The 19151-nt window shown below is 42.7% G+C and overlaps 1 protein-coding gene across 2 annotated transcripts; it reads left to right on the top strand.

Annotated features, from left to right (window-relative positions):
• The first annotated feature begins 6046 nt into the window (after positions 1 to 6046).
• Positions 6047 to 15493, top strand: det1 (DET1 partner of COP1 E3 ubiquitin ligase). 2 transcript variants are annotated; one of them, XM_076106557.1, is made up of 9 exons: positions 6047 to 6201; positions 7159 to 7500; positions 7702 to 7968; positions 8093 to 8305; positions 9098 to 9321; positions 10865 to 10994; positions 11460 to 11650; positions 12595 to 12786; positions 14599 to 15493. In XM_076106557.1, the coding sequence occupies exons 2-9, from the start codon at positions 7252 to 7254 to the stop codon at positions 14786 to 14788; spliced, it is 1656 nt and encodes a 551-aa protein (XP_075962672.1). In that variant the 5' UTR covers positions 6047 to 6201; positions 7159 to 7251; the 3' UTR covers positions 14789 to 15493. The 2 variants fall into 2 exon arrangements, with proteins under 2 accessions (XP_075962672.1, XP_075962673.1); XM_076106558.1 differs by lacking the exon at positions 6047 to 6201 and adding an exon at positions 6523 to 6745.
• The last annotated feature ends 3658 nt before the right edge of the window (positions 15494 to 19151 follow it).

The following is a 19151-nucleotide window of genomic DNA, read 5'->3' as shown; positions in this document are numbered from 1 at the left end:
TGTGTGTGTGTGTGTGTGTGTGTGTGTGTGAATAGTGTGCTCTGGTTGACAAAATGATTCCTGTTTCCTAAATCGCTCTTTAGAAATCCTTAAAAGACGATGTGAAAATTGATCAAACCGTATTTTTCTTTTTAAATTGTTGCATCATCTTGTGACTTTTACAACTCGATGTCTTGACCAAGTGATTCAACCAAATGTTGAGTGTGTGTGTGTGTGTGTGTGTTGTCCTGTGTCTATATATTTAACCGGTGAACCCTTCTCGTGGACGCCTAAACGAGATATGATTTGTGTGGGAGGGCTCACTGACAAGAAGAAAAAATAACACATTTCCATAAAATATTCAAATAGCAGCAGTTGTCTCTCGTCACACTTGGCCCGTGCCTCCCCGCCTCACACTCTGTCTGAGGGTGAAAGTGCTACCAGAGGTCTGTTCAGGAGACACATACATTTAAAACGCCGCTGGCTCACATTCAAGGTTGGATGTCAGTTTATGTGTCTTTCATCACATGCACTTGCATATTTTTTTTCCCTCATAAACACGCCTGCACCTTCGGCCGAGAGGCCACACGGGAGGATCATGAGACGTATTAGGTATCAGCGTGTACTGTAAATCATTTCACTGCATGTGTCTTATTCATAGGCATCTGTACAATTTATCTATGCACTTTAAGAGTCTCTGTTTTGTTTCATGCGTGCTGACTCATGCGTTCTTATTGTTCTTTGTAATATGTTGCTGATTTTATGTCCATTGTATGTATTTTTCTAAGGGGCAAAAACAGATTTTGGGCTATTTTGCTTCCATAACACGTCTTATTTCAGAGTAGAGGAAAGAAAACATCCTAAATACACATTTAGGGGTTTGATTTACTAATTTGTCTATTTGCGTTTGTAGATTTCTCATTAATTCTCCGAAAGTTACCATTAGAAAATGCCTCATTTGTATATTTACGTAAAAAAATAATTGATTTAATGTAAGTAATCAACTGGGGAGGTTTCATGGGGACATCTAGTTGATTTATTTTAGCCTCAGCTGTAGTGTCTTCCCATAACGACATTATTTTACAGTCATAGTGCACTATTGAAGGACTGTACATCCAGTTATTTTTCTCTCACACACTCATGTAAAGCGTGAAGTAACAATGAATGTGATTTTTTCTTTGATTCAATTTGGTTCGACACGATCCCCACTTCGTTAATCACAATACGCCAAGTAAGGAATATTAGAACATGTGAAGAGCGAACCACAACTCACGGTTAAAGTGTTTCCTTTTGATGCTGCTCCTCCACAGCACGGAAGGACAGATTGTACTTTTTACTCCACCATTTCTATTTGACGACTCTAGTTACTCATTACTTTGCAGATTTGTTTATTTATTTAGAATCTCCATTAGCACACCGGTGTGAGTGCTGGTCTTCCTGGGGTTCAAACATGCAAATACATTCAGATAATCACTCCATCCAAATTGGGACGTACAAGATAATAACACAATTACAAAGAAAAGAATACAATAATAAATAGAAATAACTCTGAAAAGCAAATTATTCACTACACTTCAGGTTTGAGTATATCAGATTGAGTAGATTAAGATTTAACATAGCCGCAAAACATATGATGATCTGATGAAATATGAAGCCATTTTGAAGCCAAAATGAAGCAGTAATAATGATACAATGGCATAATATATAATAATAGGACACTCACAGCAACCCTGTCTCCTTCAAAATGATATTCCCATACATCTACAGAGAAACTTATTTTCTCCCAGATTACTGTCACAGTTTGAAACACGTGGTTCGTGTTGTAAATTGAAACAAAACCGAAAATTTAAGAAAACGCTAAAAAACTATTGGTCAGGCTTGGTGAAAAAAAGACATCATGGTTTGACTTAAAATGACTACAAAATTGCAACAAAAACAGCTTCATCGTGAGTGTTAATTTTTAAACTAAATGAAATCTCTTATTGTGATATTTTAAATGCAGGACTGAAATTGAGTATTTCTATAATGCAACTTTAACTGAAAGTAAAGAATCAGAATATGGCTTTTTTGTTGTTGTTGGCACAAATACTTGCTGCATTGAGAGATACTAACATCAGAAGGGTCCAGCTTTGGGGCCCCCTGACCCTTTGGGCCCCCCGGGCCTGTCCCCTGTAGATCCCATACATTAGCCCACCCATGCAGGAGGCAGAGATAAGTGTAGCCTTTAGCTGCATCCTCCTCTCGCTCGTCTCTCTCCCCGTTCACCTCTCCCAGAGTACACTTTTCTTTTTTTTTGCGGCTGCTGAGATGACTGCGGCAAACCGGCCTGCCATAATGCATTTGTGATCACTGTAATTTCTCAGAAAAAAAAGAAAAAAAGCAGAAATCATTCACTGTCACAAAAGACATGGAAAGTTCAGCTGAATAAGGATTGGAAAGTTACAGTGTTAAAATGTCCTATTGTGCTCTGAAATTAGGCTGGATCGAAAAGTTAAAAGCTTTTGTTAAATGTCAAACACAACTGTCTGAGCAAAAAAAAAATGGAAGAAATGGTAAAACTATGTATTTCTATTTGTTCCCCACGAGTAACCTTTTCTAAATGCCTTTTTTTATAGAGGTTTGATCAAGTCAATGAATTTGCTCTATACTTTTCATCCAGATGTCCTTTAATGCAAATGCTCTTTTTGATATTTCAGTTCGTTATAATGATGATGATAATAACGGCAATTGCTGGACTCTGTTCAGCTCCATTATTTACTGTTCCAAAACAAACTTTTTTTTTTCTTACACTCTTGAAGCACAGCACAAAAGACCTGCCGTCGCAGAAAGCCACTGCTTGCATTTCCTTACCACCCCTCATTTCCCCTGACTGCTGAAAGGGGGGCAATTTGAAGTTTTCAAGCAACTCCATTTTGTGGTATAGGGCGATAGTGCCAAAAGCCCACAGTTAAGAGCGAAATGTTGGTGTTGTTTCACCTGGAGAAAAAGACACTGTCCACTTTAGGCTGTAAAAAGCACAGAAGGATGAAAAAATAATCTTTAATAAGCACTGTGTCTTCTGGCAGAAGACCATCAGATGTAGACTCTCCATGCCGTCTCTACTTCATGGGCTAATGCTAAAAGCTGAGGCAAGGGCCCGGTGTAGTGATTTCTTAGAAAATAGCAGGAGAGCAACCGGAGGATATAGTGCATGGTTTCTATTTTGAAATACTCTTGTGCGGGTTATTGTTGTGGCAGGCAAACACACTTGTGTGCGCACACACATAAGCACACGATTCTTGAGGTGTACGAACACACCACTCAGACACTTGCACACACACACACACACACACACACACACACACACACACACACACACACACACATCTTGAAGCGCTGGCTTAATCAGGTATAGTTGAAAAGGAAAATGCCATTAGATTGTAAAGTGGATAATTTCACATCTTTCCCTCCATTGATTTCTTCATTTTTCTTTTCAAACTGGCCTTTTATGCCCACTGCATGTGCTTTTATGGAAAATTACAACATTCAAACGAAACTCTTTGGTCAGGGATAATTGCACAAAGAACCATTAGCAGTCTTCCAAGACCAACGCATTGCAAACATTTTTCTCTTTCTTTGCATAATGCTATTCTCAGTCCGTAAGAACATGCCTCATAAGAAAGAGGATAATCATAATTGAATTATCTGTCATTATGGGGGGGGCAAAACGCAGGTCACCGCGAGTTCACTTATGCTACATGCTGTGATAAACAAATCAATTACATGAAATAGGCTAAACAAACAAGACAGTTATATACACTGTAGGTACAGTGGCCAAAGGGTTGTTGGTTTTCTCTGCCAATTCAGTGGAGGCAATCATTTTCAAAGTTGGCTGGAACACTTGCGCTCCTCACCTGCAAACCCACCTACTGATCAGTAAATTGGCACTTCAGGGAAATCAGCGGGTGCATGTTTGAACCATGTAACACTATAAGGTTACCTCTTAATGCAATTCACTGTGGTTAAATCTGCACGCTGTAAAATGTTACACTTGGATGCTCAGAAATATATTTATAGCACATTAGTTTCGGCTTGGATTAAAAGCATGTATGGTAGAATACCATATAACTGTTTGTATGTAAATGAGCTTGTTTCCGTCATCTTCAACCAATATAATTATTATTGTATTATTTATACTCCCTCTAACATACAGCGGATAAAATAAGTATTGAACACGTCACCATTTTTCTCAGTTAATATATTTCTAAAGGTGCTATTGACATGAAATTTTCACCAGATGTCGGTACCAACCCAAGTAATCCATACATACAAAGAAATCCAAACAAATATGTTCAGAAATTAAGTTATGTGTAATAAAATGGAATGACACAGGGAAAAAGTATTGAACACGCTTACTGAAATGTATTTAATACTTCGTACAAAAGCCTTTGTTGGTAATGATGCTTCCCGTATGGAGAAACTAGTCGCATGCATTGCTCAGGTGTGATTTTGGCCCATTCTTCCACACAAACAGTCTTCAAATCTTCAAGGTTCCGTGGGCCTCTTCTATGAACTCTGATCTTGAGTTCTTTCCATAGATTTTGTATTGAATTCAAGTCAGCTGATCGTCTGGGCCATTCTAGCAGCTTTATTTTATTTCTCTGAAACCAATTGAGCACTGTTGGGGCCATAATCCGGGAGTGGAAAGAACATCATTTAACCATAAACCGGCCACGACCAGGTTCTCCTCGCAAGATTTCTGACAGAGGAGTGAAAATAATTATCAGAAGAGTAGTCCAAGAGCCAATGACCACTTGTGGAGAGCTTCAGAAAGACCTGGAATGAGCAGGTACAATAGTTTCAAATAAAACAATAAGTAATGCACTCAACCGCCGTGGCCTGTATGCACGCTCACCACGCAAGACTCCATTGCTGAAGAAAAAGCATGTTGAAGCTCGTTTGAAGTTTGCTGCACAACATTTAGACAAGCCTGTGAAATATACGGAGAATACAGTCTGGTCAGATGAGACCAAAATTGAACTCTTTGGATGCCATAATACACACCATATTTGGGTCAAATGGCACTGCACATCACCCCAAAAACACCATACCAACAGTGAAGTTTGGAGGTGGGAACATCATGTGTGGGGCTGTTTTTCAGCAGACGGCACTAGCAAACTTCATATAATTGAAGGAAGGATGAATGGAAAAATGTTCTTGATAAAAATCTGCTCCCATCTACCAGGATGATGAAGATGAAACGAGGGTGGACATTTCAGCAAGACAATGAACCCAAACACATAGCCAAGGAAACTCTCAATTGGTTTCAGAGAAATAAAATAAAGCTGCTAGAATGGCCCAGACGATCAGCTGATTTGAATCCAATAGAAAATCTATAGAAAGAACTAAAGATCAGAGTTCATAGAAGAGGCCCACGGAACCTTGAAGATTTGAAGACTGTTTGTGTGGAAGAATGGGCCAAAATCACACCTGAGCAATGCATGCGACTAGTTTCTCCATACAGGAAGCATCATTACCAACAAAGGCTTTTGTACGAAGTATTAAATACATTTCAGTAAGCGTGTTCAATACGTTTTCCCTGTGTCATTCCATTTTATTACACATAACTTAATTTCTGAACATATTTGTTCGGATTTCTTTGTATGTATGGATTACTTAGGTTGGTACCGACATCTGGTGAAAATGTCATGTCAATAGCACCTTTAGAAATATATTTACTGAGAAAAATGGTGATGTGTTCAATACTTATTTTACCCGCTGTCTTGTGTTGTATTGTACTGTAACCATTGTGTATCTTGATGCCACAATACGTTGACTCAATCGTATTGAATATACCATGTATAATCGTTTTGAATAGTCGTATTTAAATCAGCACATTATTAATGTATGTGATTTTTTGCTGCCTTTTTCAGCTGCCAGTATCACAAATCCATTCGATAGTTTGGGTACAATGCCATTTTTCACCTGAGGAGGGTGTGGTGGCGCTGTTTGAAAACAGCTCTGCACTCCTCTTTATTTCAGCGCTGCTCTCCTCCTCTTCTTCTTCTTCTGCGTTTCCTTCCCTGGCTCACCCACAACAAACATAGCGGCTGTTAGATACATAAACGCTCCAGGAAGTCGAGATATTTGGAGAAACGTTACAGCTTACGGTTACTCTTGCACTATGCGACACAAATGAAGCCGGACATTTCGCACTAACGTGAGGTAGAAGTTAGCCCAACGGTAAGCTAGCTGTAACTTGTCGAGCTCGTCTGCCAAACTTAACTGCTCTTGCTAACACAGCCAGCTGCACTTGGAGGACCCAGAGAGCTTCCCGGTTGGATTTTTTTCTGCTCTTTAGTGTCGAGCTGTCTGAGCTAGTGACACACATCATAGACCAGGGTCTTAGCCTTGCAGTTGGATCAGAGTCAAAGTAGACTTAAGTGGACAGAGCAGAAGATAGTCCTGCTATCACTGCTGTGTTGCGACTGTTTATTTACATAGTATTTTGTCTTTATGTTCCTTTATACCCTCACATAGCTCCACAGAAGGCAGTTTACTCGTCACGTGGAGTAATGTTGATAATTTTATGTCGTCTGCGGCTGTGGAGGAGCTTTTTAAAGTCTGATAAAAGCATCAGGGTGACCTCCGTCTGGACTTAAGCATGTCTAACAGAAATCCTGCGCTGCACGCTGGGGAGTTTTAATGAAAGCTGCTGTTACGTTGCATTATGGGCAGTGTATGATCGAGTAGTTTGGGAATCAGCACCAGCCTGCAGGTCAAATAGGCAAGTGGCTGCTAGATTTGCTTCACTCACCAGCCTAGAAAAGAAAAACAATAGAAATATATTGAGTGCCATTTCGGAATCCACCAGCTACAGTTGCAGGTGTACAAATAAGTAAATTTCCAACCCTGAGTGTCTCTGTTTAGTGTAAATAAAGATTTGGTTATAAGATTTCATAGAAGACAAGACAAGACATCTGTCTTTATAGTCCTCACTTTGTCTGACCAGCAGCCAGAAACTTGAATGGTTTGTGACATGAAAAGTCAACTATAATATAGAAACTACGTAGATGCTTGATCGGTTACTTAAAATGGTGAATCCATCGTCAGAATTGGAATGTATTACTGCGTTTTGATCATTTAACCTGTTAAACTGAGCACCTGTGTGTTCTTTGTCTCCCCTGTCACTTTCTACAGAAAACACAGGTACCAGACTGCACCTGTGATGTTCTGGCCGCCTGTCTAACTGCCTTCTGAGGAGGGGTTTGAGATCGTTCTCTAATCACAGCGATGGACGAAGACACCCCAACCCTGAAGCCCAGACGGATCCAAAATCAAAACGTGGTTTATCGTCTTGAGAGGCGCAGGATCTGTTCGGGCCGACCCGGAGCTCACTGGTACAGAGTGCGCTGCTTCCACCAGAACCTTTTCCCCAACTTCACTGTGGTCAACGTGGAGAAGCCCCCCTGCTTCCTCAGGAAGTTCTCGCCAGACGGACGCTGTTTCATCGCCTTCTCTTCTGATCAGACGTCTCTGGAGGTAAGATCCGTTCATTTAGAGGCGCTTTTCCCTCTAAATGTCGGCGTTAGACTCCTTTTGATACCACATATTGTGTGATTATTATTTTGAATCTTCCAACTGTCAAAAGCAACTTGCCCCGACTGGAACAGACCTGGTCCATCAAACTATCAAATATACCCGAGACAAGCATAAACTCCAATCCCAATGTTCCTCCTACAGATATATGAATATCAAGGCTGCCAAGCGGCTCAGGACCTGCTGAGAGGCCAAGAGGGAGAGACTCTTCTAACGGCCAATGACCAGCGTTCCCTCAACATCCGAGGCCGGCTGTTTGAGCGCTTCTTCTCCTTGCTCCACGTCACTAACGTGGCCTCGAACGGAGAACACCTCAACCGGGAGTGCAGCCTCTTCACAGACGACTGCCGCTATGTCATTGTTGGGTCGGCTGTGTACGTCCCAGAAGAGCCGCCGCCTTACTTCTTTGAGGTAACGACACCGCCATACCAACTGTAAAAGTATAGGGAAATTTTAAAAAATGATTAAAACTACAAATTCAATTCCAGAGTTTGGCTCAGACCGCCCCTTTCATCCACACTTCATCCCCTACCAGGTGTATCGCAACAACGAATCTGTGACTCCCAACCCTCGGTCTCCTCTAGAAGACTACTCCCTCCACATTATCGACCTCCACACTGGCAAGCTGTGTGATACCAGGTCCTTCAAGTGTGACAAGATCATCCTGTCGCACAACCAGGGCCTCTACCTCTACAGGAACATCCTGGCTGTGCTGTCGGTCCAGCAGCAGACCATACACGTGTTTCAGGTGAGCCCATGTACCATTTCGAATGTAAATCTTTGAAGCACGTTGCACTTCTGGTGACATGCCAGTGAATGATGTTGAAGGAGGTGTTGTGACAAAAGGCAGAACACTTTCTGTTTTTAATTCATAATTTGGTTGTGGACAGCCATTTAGACTACATACTTAAAGCTAGGGATGTCCCGATCAAGTCTTGTTTTGCTCCTGTTTCGAGTCCTCTGCCGGTACTGGAATGTTCCGACATAATACAGCTGCACAGTGCAAAATTCAAGTACGTTTAAGTTACTAAACTCAATCATATGTATCTGCTTGACAATTGAATAGCTCTGCATTGCATAAAGACAAAAAAAATGCGCTCATCCAATTTGTTCCTTATGGTTTTTTGATTCAAATTTTTACAAAATGGCAAAGTATAAAATAACAAACCCTCTCTGTTACTGTCTCGAGGGAATGTCTCTCTCACTTTAAAACTGTGAAGTAAAGATAAATTCGTTAAATAACATAAATAAAGAATCTGACACTGCGTCTTGCTGTGGGCGGGGCTCAGCCCTCGCTCACTCGCATGGAGCTCAGTGAAGTGAAGGACATATGTGTGACAGCTGACGTAAAACGAAGGATCAGATCGTGCTCCGTAGCTTAATGCAGTCGATACTGATCAGTTATCGGTTTGACTTTGACATATGTACTTAACAGTTTTAACTCAGTTTTTTTATTTAGTTCTGTCTAGTTTGGGGACCGACTGCTGCTTAAAGACCTCTCCAAGTATCAGATTTGTTGTTTTTTTTCATCCCCTCCCAGGTCACACCAGAGGGAACATTTCTAGATGTGAGGACGATTGGGCGGTTCTGTTATGAGGACGACCTCCTGACTCTTTCTGCAGTTTACACAGAGGCTCAGGCGGAGAGTCAGTCGGGCTTCCCCCGCCTTTACACTGACAAAACCATCAACTCCCTCAAGCACAGGCTGCTGGTGTACCTCTGGAGGAGGGCTGAGCAGGACGGCAGCGCCACCGCTAAGAGGAGGTACAAAACGCTCTTAGTGGATATAAAAAAAAAAAAAAAAAGGTCATTTAATTTAATCCATGTATTTTTTGACCCGATTTGACCAAAAGGAAATAACTAGAGGAACTAAAAGTCCTTGTTGCACATTCCTGTTTGTGTTTCCGTCGTATCTCAAGAACCGTGACGATTATTTTAGTCATTTTAGTCCAGTCATGGATTAAAATTAAATTGAAAACGCAATTTTCACACACAAGGAAACAACAACACAGTCATTGGGTTGTTGCTGGAGAGCTGGAAAACAAGACTGACAGCTCTCCCCGAAATAGACAATCTGCTGAGTGTTTGATAGGTATTTATTACTGCGTTACAACAAAACTACCATGAAATTATAACTGGTTTCTTGAACATGACAATGAGTTCACAGTTAGGTACACCTTGCTAGTACCGGGTTGGACCCCTTTTGCCTTCAGAACTGCCTTAGTTCTTCGTAGAATAGATTCAACGAGGTATTTTGGTCCATATTGACATGATACCATCACGCAGTTGCTGCAGATTTGTCGGCTGCACATCCATGATGCCAATCTCCCGTTCCACCACATCCCAAAGGTGTTCTATTGGATTGAGATGTGGTGACTGTGGAGGCCATTGGAGTACAGTGAACTCACCATTACACCAACACCAGCAGCAGCCTGAACCGGTGATACAAGGCAGGATGGATCCATGCTTTCATGTTGTTTACACCAAATTCTGAACCTGCCATCTCAATGTTGTAGCTGAAATCGAGACTCATCAGACCAGGCAATGTTTTTCCAATCTTCTATTGTCCAAGTTTGGTGAGCCTGTGTGAATTGTAGCCTCAGTTTCCTGTTCTTAGCTGACAGGAGTGGCACCCGGTGTGGTCTTCTGCTGCTGTAGCCCGTCTGCTTCAAGGTTCCACGTGTTGTGCGTTCAGAGATGGTGTTCTGCATACCTTGGTTGTAACGAGTGGTTATTTGAGTTACTGTTGCCTTTCTATCATCTCCAACCACTCTGCCCATTCTCCTCTAGGCATTTTCCTCCACACAACTGCCGCTCACTGGATATTTTCTCTTTTTCGGACCGTTCTCTGTAAACCCTAGAGACGGTTGTGCGTGAAAATTCCAGTAGATCAGCAGTTTAAAAAAAAAAATATTCAGACCAGCCCGTCTGGCACCAACAACCATGCCATGTTCAAAGTCACTTAAATCCCCGTTCTTCCCCATTCTGATGCTCGCTTTGAACTTCAGCAAGTTGTCTTCACCACGTTTAGAAGTCTAAAGGCATTGAGTTGCTGCCATGTGATTGACTGATTAGCTATTTGTGTTAACAAGCAATTGAACAGGTGTGCCTAATAAAGTGGACGGTGAGTGTGTGTAGGTATGTATATATATATATATATAAGTATATATATATATGTGGGTGTGTATATGTATGTATATAGGTACATTATAATGTACATTAGCTCTTCAGTCTGTCAAGTACCATTTCCATAATGTACTGATGTTAGATGCTCATTTGGTGCTCCTGCTCCTGGTTTTGTCCTCAGATTCTTCCAGTTTTTTGATCAGCTGAGGAGGTTGAGGATGTGGAAAATGCAGCTGTTGGATGAGCATCACCTCTTCATTAAATACACCAGCGAAGACGTGGTCACACTCAGAGTCACCGACCCCTCGCAGGTAATGACACACACACACACACACACACACATACACACATATCTGAATTCCTCCCAGTGCTCTCCTTGTTACTCTCTCCTGCTTCTCTCGTTTCTTTTGTTGTTTGTGCTGCAATGCAGGGATTCTTCTTTCACGTCTCCAAGGAGACGTTTATCTTACAGATTCTCTTCAGTCCTGCTACTCATCCATAACGGCAAACAAAATATAGTAACTAATTACTTTATGTTTTTATTTGCAGGAAGTCTCCGCTCTCTGAGTTCCCTGCAAAGCAGCTATTTATGTCTCACCAATGGAGAATATATAAATAATCTCGGTCATTATAAACTTGCATAGAAGCCGAAGCCTGACATGATTTGTGACACAATAATTACTACCTCAGCATTCCTGGCTGTCCTCTGTATTTCACCTGTGTGGATTGTATCACCCTTTTCTCCCAATCTTCACCCTCTTCTCTTTCTCCCGCAGCCGTCGTTCTTTGTCGTGTACAACATGGTGTCCACGGAGGTGCTGGCCGTCTTTGAGAACACCTCCGACCAGCTGCTGGAGCTCTTTGAGAATTTCTGCGACCTGTTCCGAAACGCCACGCTGCACAGCCAGGCCGTCCAGTTCCCCTGCTCCGCTTCCTCCAACAACTACGCCCGGCAGGTCCAGAGAAGGTACGGAGAGGAGAAATGTCACGTGTGCGGCCGGATATTAGATTATTGAATTCAAATGCCAAATCTATTTCTGCAAAAGAAATTGAATGTATTTCAGTTTGAATTTAATTGTGCTGGCAAACTGCAGGGTCCGGAGATCTCATCTGAATGAAAGAGGTGGGAAAAAGAAGCGAACCTGATTGTGTGCAGCCAAATGTCAGGGAGGATTTGAAGAAGGCGGTCAGGAAGGGAAGCGGATCAGCAGTGATTGCCTGGAGGAGGGGGAAGTTTTAGGACTTAATCTAGATATAGCAGGGAGACATTAAGACAGTCAGCATGGCTGGAGGAGCTGTGATTGAATTTGGCGGTTCGACTCGTCAGTGTAGGTGACAAAATCCTCTGTGGAAGGTGAAGAGGGAGGACCAGACAAAGGGGGGGTGGGGGGGGCAGGACACGATAAAGGGTAGTTTGAGCGAGGCAAAGGGCTTAGAATTAGATTTTCGAGTGGTGAAAACTGATGTCGGGAAGAAGGAGAGGAGAAATTGAAAGCTGGTGAGCACATTCAGCAAACCAGATTTGTACCATTTACAACTGGCTAGCACCAGCCCAGTTCACTGGGTATTACATGGTCACTAAGCACGTGTAGAGAGAGCCGCGGGTCTGCATGTGTGCAGCACAAAACAAGGTGAGCGGAAAGACTAAAACTCGCGCCTGAGTGTTTGTAGTGTGTAGCGATACTTGGGACTATAATTCAATTTGAAAGAAATTGCTCTGAATAAACACAAAGGTTCTCTCCGAAGCAAAACCATAGTGAAAAACGAGACAGTTCACTCCTCTCTGATCTTCAAACCAAGAGGAGGACCACTTTGGGCTCACAGAAGCACTTTTATGGCCACAGTGCCGATAGAGACTCACTCATGAAGACCCCTGTTGCTGTTTAAAACCCCCGTTTCGCTGTGCCTCAGATTCAAGGACACCATAGTGAACGCCAAATACGGCGGGCACACCGAGGCGGTGCGTCGGCTGCTGGGTCAGCTGCCCATCAGCGCCCAGTCCTACAGCAGCAGTCCTTACCTCGACCTCTCCCTCTTCAGCTATGATGACAAGTGGGTGTCCGTAATGGAGAGGCCCAAGACCTGCGGAGATCACCCCATCAGGTACGGACTCAAGGCCAGCACACACACACACACACACACACACAACAAACAGCGCTATCCGTCTGAGAATAACACATAATAATTCATGTTGATGCATAACGAATAATGTGGAATTTAGGTCTTTGGCCTAAAATGTCCCACTGTATCATTTTGAAGCGTGACGGTAAATATCGCCGTTTATTCATTTATCCTTATATGTCAATAATGATGCTTCTGAAGGTGTAAAGCACTGCTATGGCAATTGCATGGCATCATTTCAACCGTCCCCAAGTCAATGTAAACACTCTAATGTCAAGTTTTTACTTTATCATCATCTATAGTTTATTTGCAGAAAACCTGCAGTTCAAATGAAAAGGAAATAAGTTATTGTATTGTTGTATTTGAATAGTTGCTTTGATAAAATAAAATAAAAAATGTAAGCATTAGTCATTTTAATAATCTATAATAGGATGCTGAGAGCTATTGTTAGGGAGTTAATATTACACGTTATAGTCAAAATTCATACTTACTATACCTTCCACCCCTAGTGATATCACTATTCCTTATTACATGGGCTCTGATTTCAGATTTTTGGGGGAAAGCATATATTAAAAAAACAGCAGATGCATTGGAATACTTAATTGAACGTCGATTACCATGGCAACAGTTGAAGCCTTACCGTTGAAGTAACACATTCCTCAGCGCGTCCTGTGTTGACCTTAAAAAGCTGCGTTCTCCCGGGCGTTGAGCTGTGCCTGCAGTGCCTACATGTACCAGGATGCATTGAGCACAAGCTTCTGACACCCGGAGGGTCTCCACCGGCCATATCCTCGGGCCGCATACTCTGGCTCAAATGAATGAGGCTGAATATCCGAGTCAGCCAAAAACACTGTAAAATGTGTCCATGTCCGTACCGTCCTCTGCACTCCTATTTTGGGATGCCAATCGGAGAGAACAAGGAAGTTCTGTTTTTGAGTCGCATCTAGAGCGCACACTTCCTAGTCTCCAGCTCGGAGACTAGAACACACAACCTGTAGTTCTTCCTTCCATCCGATGCCTCACTGTCGCGTCAAATGACGGCACCGGATGCAGGAAGAAGAACAGAATTAGCAGCAGCAAACTCAGCTCTCTCTGTCAACACAGCGCACACTGAGGAATCGACACCATCAACTCTGATTTGGACACCCACATAAAAGATTAAGTCATGTCTCAAATGAAAATCTTTGCTTTATTATTTTTGAATATATAATTGTATAATTTGGACGAAACAATCGGACAAAACAATCAATTTTAGGCGTTCAGCGATATTGTGAATGGGCATTTTTCACAATGGTCATATAACTGAATAAGCGATTAATTGAAAAATAATGTTCACATTGATCTGTAATGTAAAAAACAGTAATTAAATGTGGCAGAATTATGACACTGTTACCCTGATCAGAGCTCCGAGGTTTATTTGCGCTCCGTTAAGATCTTTGCCTGTGAACACTTCCATTCAGTCCCAGAGGTGGACATGAGAATGAAATAATCCTGATCTTTGTGTTCAGCTTTGACTGAAAACGTCTGCCAGACATCCCAATCTGTTTGATATGACAGATGAATATAGATTACAGCACATGTTTATAATGCATTCTGACATAGCTGACAGTAGTTTTGTTAGAGGCTTCTTGTCTCAGAGGGTTTCTGATAGACGGCGTTTGACAGATGGCATGCTTACACTACCATGTGTTGGCTCGCTTTCCTTTCTTTTCTCTTGTCTACTCATTTCTCCAAGAGACTGGACTAAATTAAGGATTTAACGGCACTATTTTCTCCCCCCCCCACACCCACCAGGTTTTACGCGCGGGACTCCGGCCTGCTGAAGTTCAAGATCCAGGCCGGACTACTGGGACGGCCGGTAAATCACGCCGTGCGGCGTCTGGTCGCCTTCACCTTCCACCCCTTCGAACCCTTCGCCATCTCTGTGCAGCGCACCAACGCCGAGTACGTGGTCAACTTCCACATGAGGCACGTCTGCGCGTGAGGAGCTTGTGTTCGCGTGCAAGCGAGTGACTCGAAGTAAACTCGCACTCGGAATCAAATTGCAGGAGCGCTGGGCTTCTGTTAGCGCCCACTGATGACAATACAACAAAACACATCCTCCATCAGGAGGCACAAAACAGTTGTTCCGTTAGTCGCCCTCTCCTCCTCCTCCTCCTCCAGAGAAAATCAGCGGTCCTCTCCCTGCATTCTCCTCCTGATGGAAAACCACTGTTCCTCGCCTCTGTCCCCCTCCATCACACAGTGGTCACTCCACTTCCACCACTCCTCCCGCTCCGTGAGAAGGCAGCAATTCTGCCTTTTTCCTTTGGTCCGCACCGCTTCGCCTCTTCTTTGCCCCTTCCTCCACAGAACAAAGAGGGAGCTGTAGGGGAGGAGAGCCTGGAATAAGTGTAAATGGAGACGTAGAGAGAGAGTGATTGATGTGCGACGGAGGTGGGAAGCCGCAGGTAGCCGGACCTCTGAGAAGGAACCAGAGGTGTTTTCTTTTTTCCTACCGTGCACTGAAAAGCTGCACATTCATATCTGAAATTGCTTGTCCAGTTGGTGCATGACCAGCTGTCCAACACATTTTATTTTTTTCTCACATGGATGGGGAAATAGGTCATTTTATATTATATTGCTTTTACACGTTTTTACATATTACCACTTGTATATATTTTATTCCAATAAAATTGTCTAAATTTTACTCTGTTGATTTTTTTTTTTTTTTGCTTTGCAGAAAGTAGAAGGTTGCAGAAGTATAGAGATTTTATTTTTGCATTGTAGTGTATTCAGTTAGTTGTACACAACAGCTGTGGTTCGATTCATTTGTAAGCCCTCATGAGAGTACTAATACTTCACAGGGTAAAGCTTGGCGTGGCAAGAAACCTGAAGTACATTGTGTGTTGTCGTACAACAGATTCAGTGCTTTTCCCATCATGCTTTGCCTGTAACCTATCTAATAATCCATTTCTTTACTAGCTGTACTGACACTAGTTCCCAACATGTCGCTGCATATCTTAAACGGAGCCTCGTAATGAACCTGAAACGATGTGAGCACGGAGCTGTAACACATACGGAGAGCAGACAAGACGCAGTGTAAGTGTCATCATATTTAATTTGAATACTGATCCCTGCAGTCTGTTCTCCTGCAGCATATAGCGTCCTATTTTATATCAGGGTCCATCTGTGTTGCGAGGGGGGACATCTGTTTAGCTCAAATGTGTTATTAAAAACACGCGAGCGCACGCAGATAATCTACAGAAACACAAATGGACTAAAACACTACCCACTCCTGACGCGCATGCAAGGTCGGAAGTATCGCAAAAAAAAGAAGGCGAAAAGCGCACACCCGAGCAGCTGCAAGAGGTCATGGTGGCAAGGAGAGCAGGTGCTGAGGGATTAAGTGTTCTCCGAGCCTCTGGTTACACACTGCAGTGGACCTGGGAGCCGTGTGTGTTTGTGTCTGAGAGACACACTGGCGGGGGTTCAAGGTAGAGGCGGAAGAAGGTGTTTACGGATGGAGAGATGAAACAATTGGTGGGAGACGGGAGGTGGAGAAGGCCGGGGATCGATGCGCTGCGAGCGCAGCGCCTGTATTCTGCAGCCACTTAGTTTGTCATTGTCATTATGGCGTGTTTGTGTAAGCTGGTGTGTGACAGCATGCTGTGATAATCAACTAATTACAGGAAGCGCACACGGCAGGCACAGACAGGCGTCCGTATAGGAGGACACTGTCTGTTGTCCTCTCGGCCGACACATTGCCTATGGGAAATGTGCAGCACTGTGTTTGTGTGAGAGCTGGCGAGTGCTTCCCCTCTCATGTTCAAGGGTCTGTTTGTCTTTTGTGCTTCAAGACACATTTATGTTTTTTTTTACCCAATCAAACGCCGCCAGGGATAATGTCCTTTCAGTTCTCTGCACTAAATGTAAGCCTTGTGTCTAAAGTAAGCAATCATCAGCTATTCACTTTCCCCACAGATGTTTAAGAGCCAATAAGGAAGCAGGGCAGAGTGGAGTTAAAGTCTCTGCCGGAGTCTTCAACGCAAACACAGATAATATATCGCCACATGAACCCAACGGCTCCCGATACTTAGTGCAATAACAAATATGTCATATCTGTCTTATTCTTAAGAATCAGGTAAACCCAGAGCCTTCTCCCTGACCTCGGTTGCTACGGAAACATAACCACTCTCTGCTTGGTAACCAATTCTTTTCTAATTGCTGTTGTCTTGGCAACAGCGCAACCAATGTAATCCAGAAAAGGCCACAATCCTAAGTGTTTCCTGTTGCAGCGCTCGCCTTCTCGGAGCGGTCCCTCAACACACACACACGGGCACATCTGATCATTCAGACAGCGGTCGCCACCAAAAATGTAGAAAGTGTGAGGTTTTGGCTTTGCAGCTGTTGTTTTGGAGGACACAGATGTTTGACACTGAAATACTCACAGATATATAGTAACAGAAATGATGGATCTGCAATGTAAAACACTGTTATTTTATCAATTACATTTAGTTTTTAGTATGTTCTGAGCACTAAATGTTTCACAGTGCTCTCAAAGGGAACGTTTGATATCACGAAATAAGCACTCGCAAACCTTTAGCTCCAGTTATATTCCTCCCAGTGCTGTGCAGTGATTCCCAGCCAGAGGTACTTGTACACCGGGGGTACTAGCGCAGTGTACAGGGAGTACACAGGAGGAAGGAGGCTCAAGAATGTTTTTTTTCCTCACTTCCTATGAAACAATCTCGTTATACATCGAACCCTGTTGTACTTTCTACTTCAATACGGATCCAGTTCTGAAGCATCTGACCTATCGGAAACAATCACCTACTCCCTTCATCAACCCGTGACTCTACTTTTTCTAAGTGGGAAGATGTAGGTCTACAATGCCCTAACAATGACACATTTCCCAGCTTTAAGCCGTCAAAACCAATATTTTTAGGTTATGTCCAAGTGTGGCATTTTATTAAAAAAAAAACAATTTCCCTCAATTCCTTTTTCTTCCACCTCACCTCGCTTGGGAAAATATCATTCATTATCAGATAGGAGCGCCTCATTCAGCTCGGATAATCCAATCCTGTTGTGAAAAGGAACTACACATGCAGTTAACATGACTATTGGAAGGGAGTGTTAAAACGGGTCACCTCCTCATCAGCCTTTCACTAATTCAATTGAAGATTTACATCACTCACTCAGATCTGACCCGTATGTTTTGGTCATGCTCTGCTACTCAACATTATTGGTCTTTGGTCTGCAACACCCTTTCAGATCTTTAAGGGGTCCCTGTTGAACCAAGTCCACAAGTTGCCACCTTCTGTTTGTTTTTGTATCTTGAAATATGAAATGGGGAGATATGTTACTTTTGAATACTGTATTTGTACCTACATCTCCAGCAATACCATTACTTAGGAAAATAAAAGATGCATATCCACATATTGAGTCAGCTACGACACCTGAACACTCGGCCGAAAACTAGTAACCTAGCGAGCAAATTTGTTCAAACTGTTAACAGAAAAACAGTTCCAATAATTAACTAGAGGTAATGGATAACAGTTCCAATAGTTAATTCATATTAATGGATAAATGGTTCAAAAAGAGGGCTAAAAGATAGTTACCAGTTGGCGCGTAGCTCTTTATTAGAAAATAGATTGACAGGAATGTTCAACATTTCCATTTTAACCTATGTGTGCATTGGTGACTATATTGTTGTTCTATAAAGATATTTAAATATGGGTACACGGTTAAACGAGTTATATCAACAGTCTACAGTGTATCTGTTACAGTTTTTATTACGTTAAGGGGCGGGTCTAAAGAAAATATTAATAGGGTTTTGATTTTTTTTTATATTCAGCCCACCACCCCATCCCAGTTCCTTTCATGCAGTCCATAGCCGACTCTGGAAAGTGACGTGGTTGTATGATGTGTAACAGGGAATAAGCAGAAGGCGATTTGTTGATTTCTAACAGGGGGGGGGGCGGTTTGTTTCGTTCTGTCTCATGAACGACGTATCGTTCTGTTGTGCTGCTGTTTAAAGAATGTTACAGATCCAACAAGAAACTGACAACAGGGCGGGAAAAAGTTGGGTTTAGAAATCACTGCAACACCAACAGTCTACTCAACTCTGATGGATGTAAGAGCGTCAAAAGAGAGCAGCGAAGGGGGGGGGGGGGGCATGTTGCTCAAGTTTACTACTCAAACTGGTGAGAAATACAGGCGAGGTGGTGAAGGAAGAACAGATAATCATATGGATACAAGGCAGTGGCTGCAAAAAGGTCAGAAAAGATTTACGGGGGGGGGGGGGGGGGGGGGGTTTCATTATACCCTGACTTATAAAAAAGACCAGCTAGAATGTCCACCGGTGA

The sequence above is a fragment of the Anarhichas minor genome, unplaced genomic scaffold (assembly GCF_050575085.1).
Source record: "Anarhichas minor isolate MPS153535 unplaced genomic scaffold, ASM5057508v1 ptg000034l, whole genome shotgun sequence".
NCBI lineage: Eukaryota > Metazoa > Chordata > Actinopteri > Perciformes > Anarhichadidae > Anarhichas > Anarhichas minor.
This window is presented reverse-complemented; position numbering and strand designations above follow the sequence as displayed.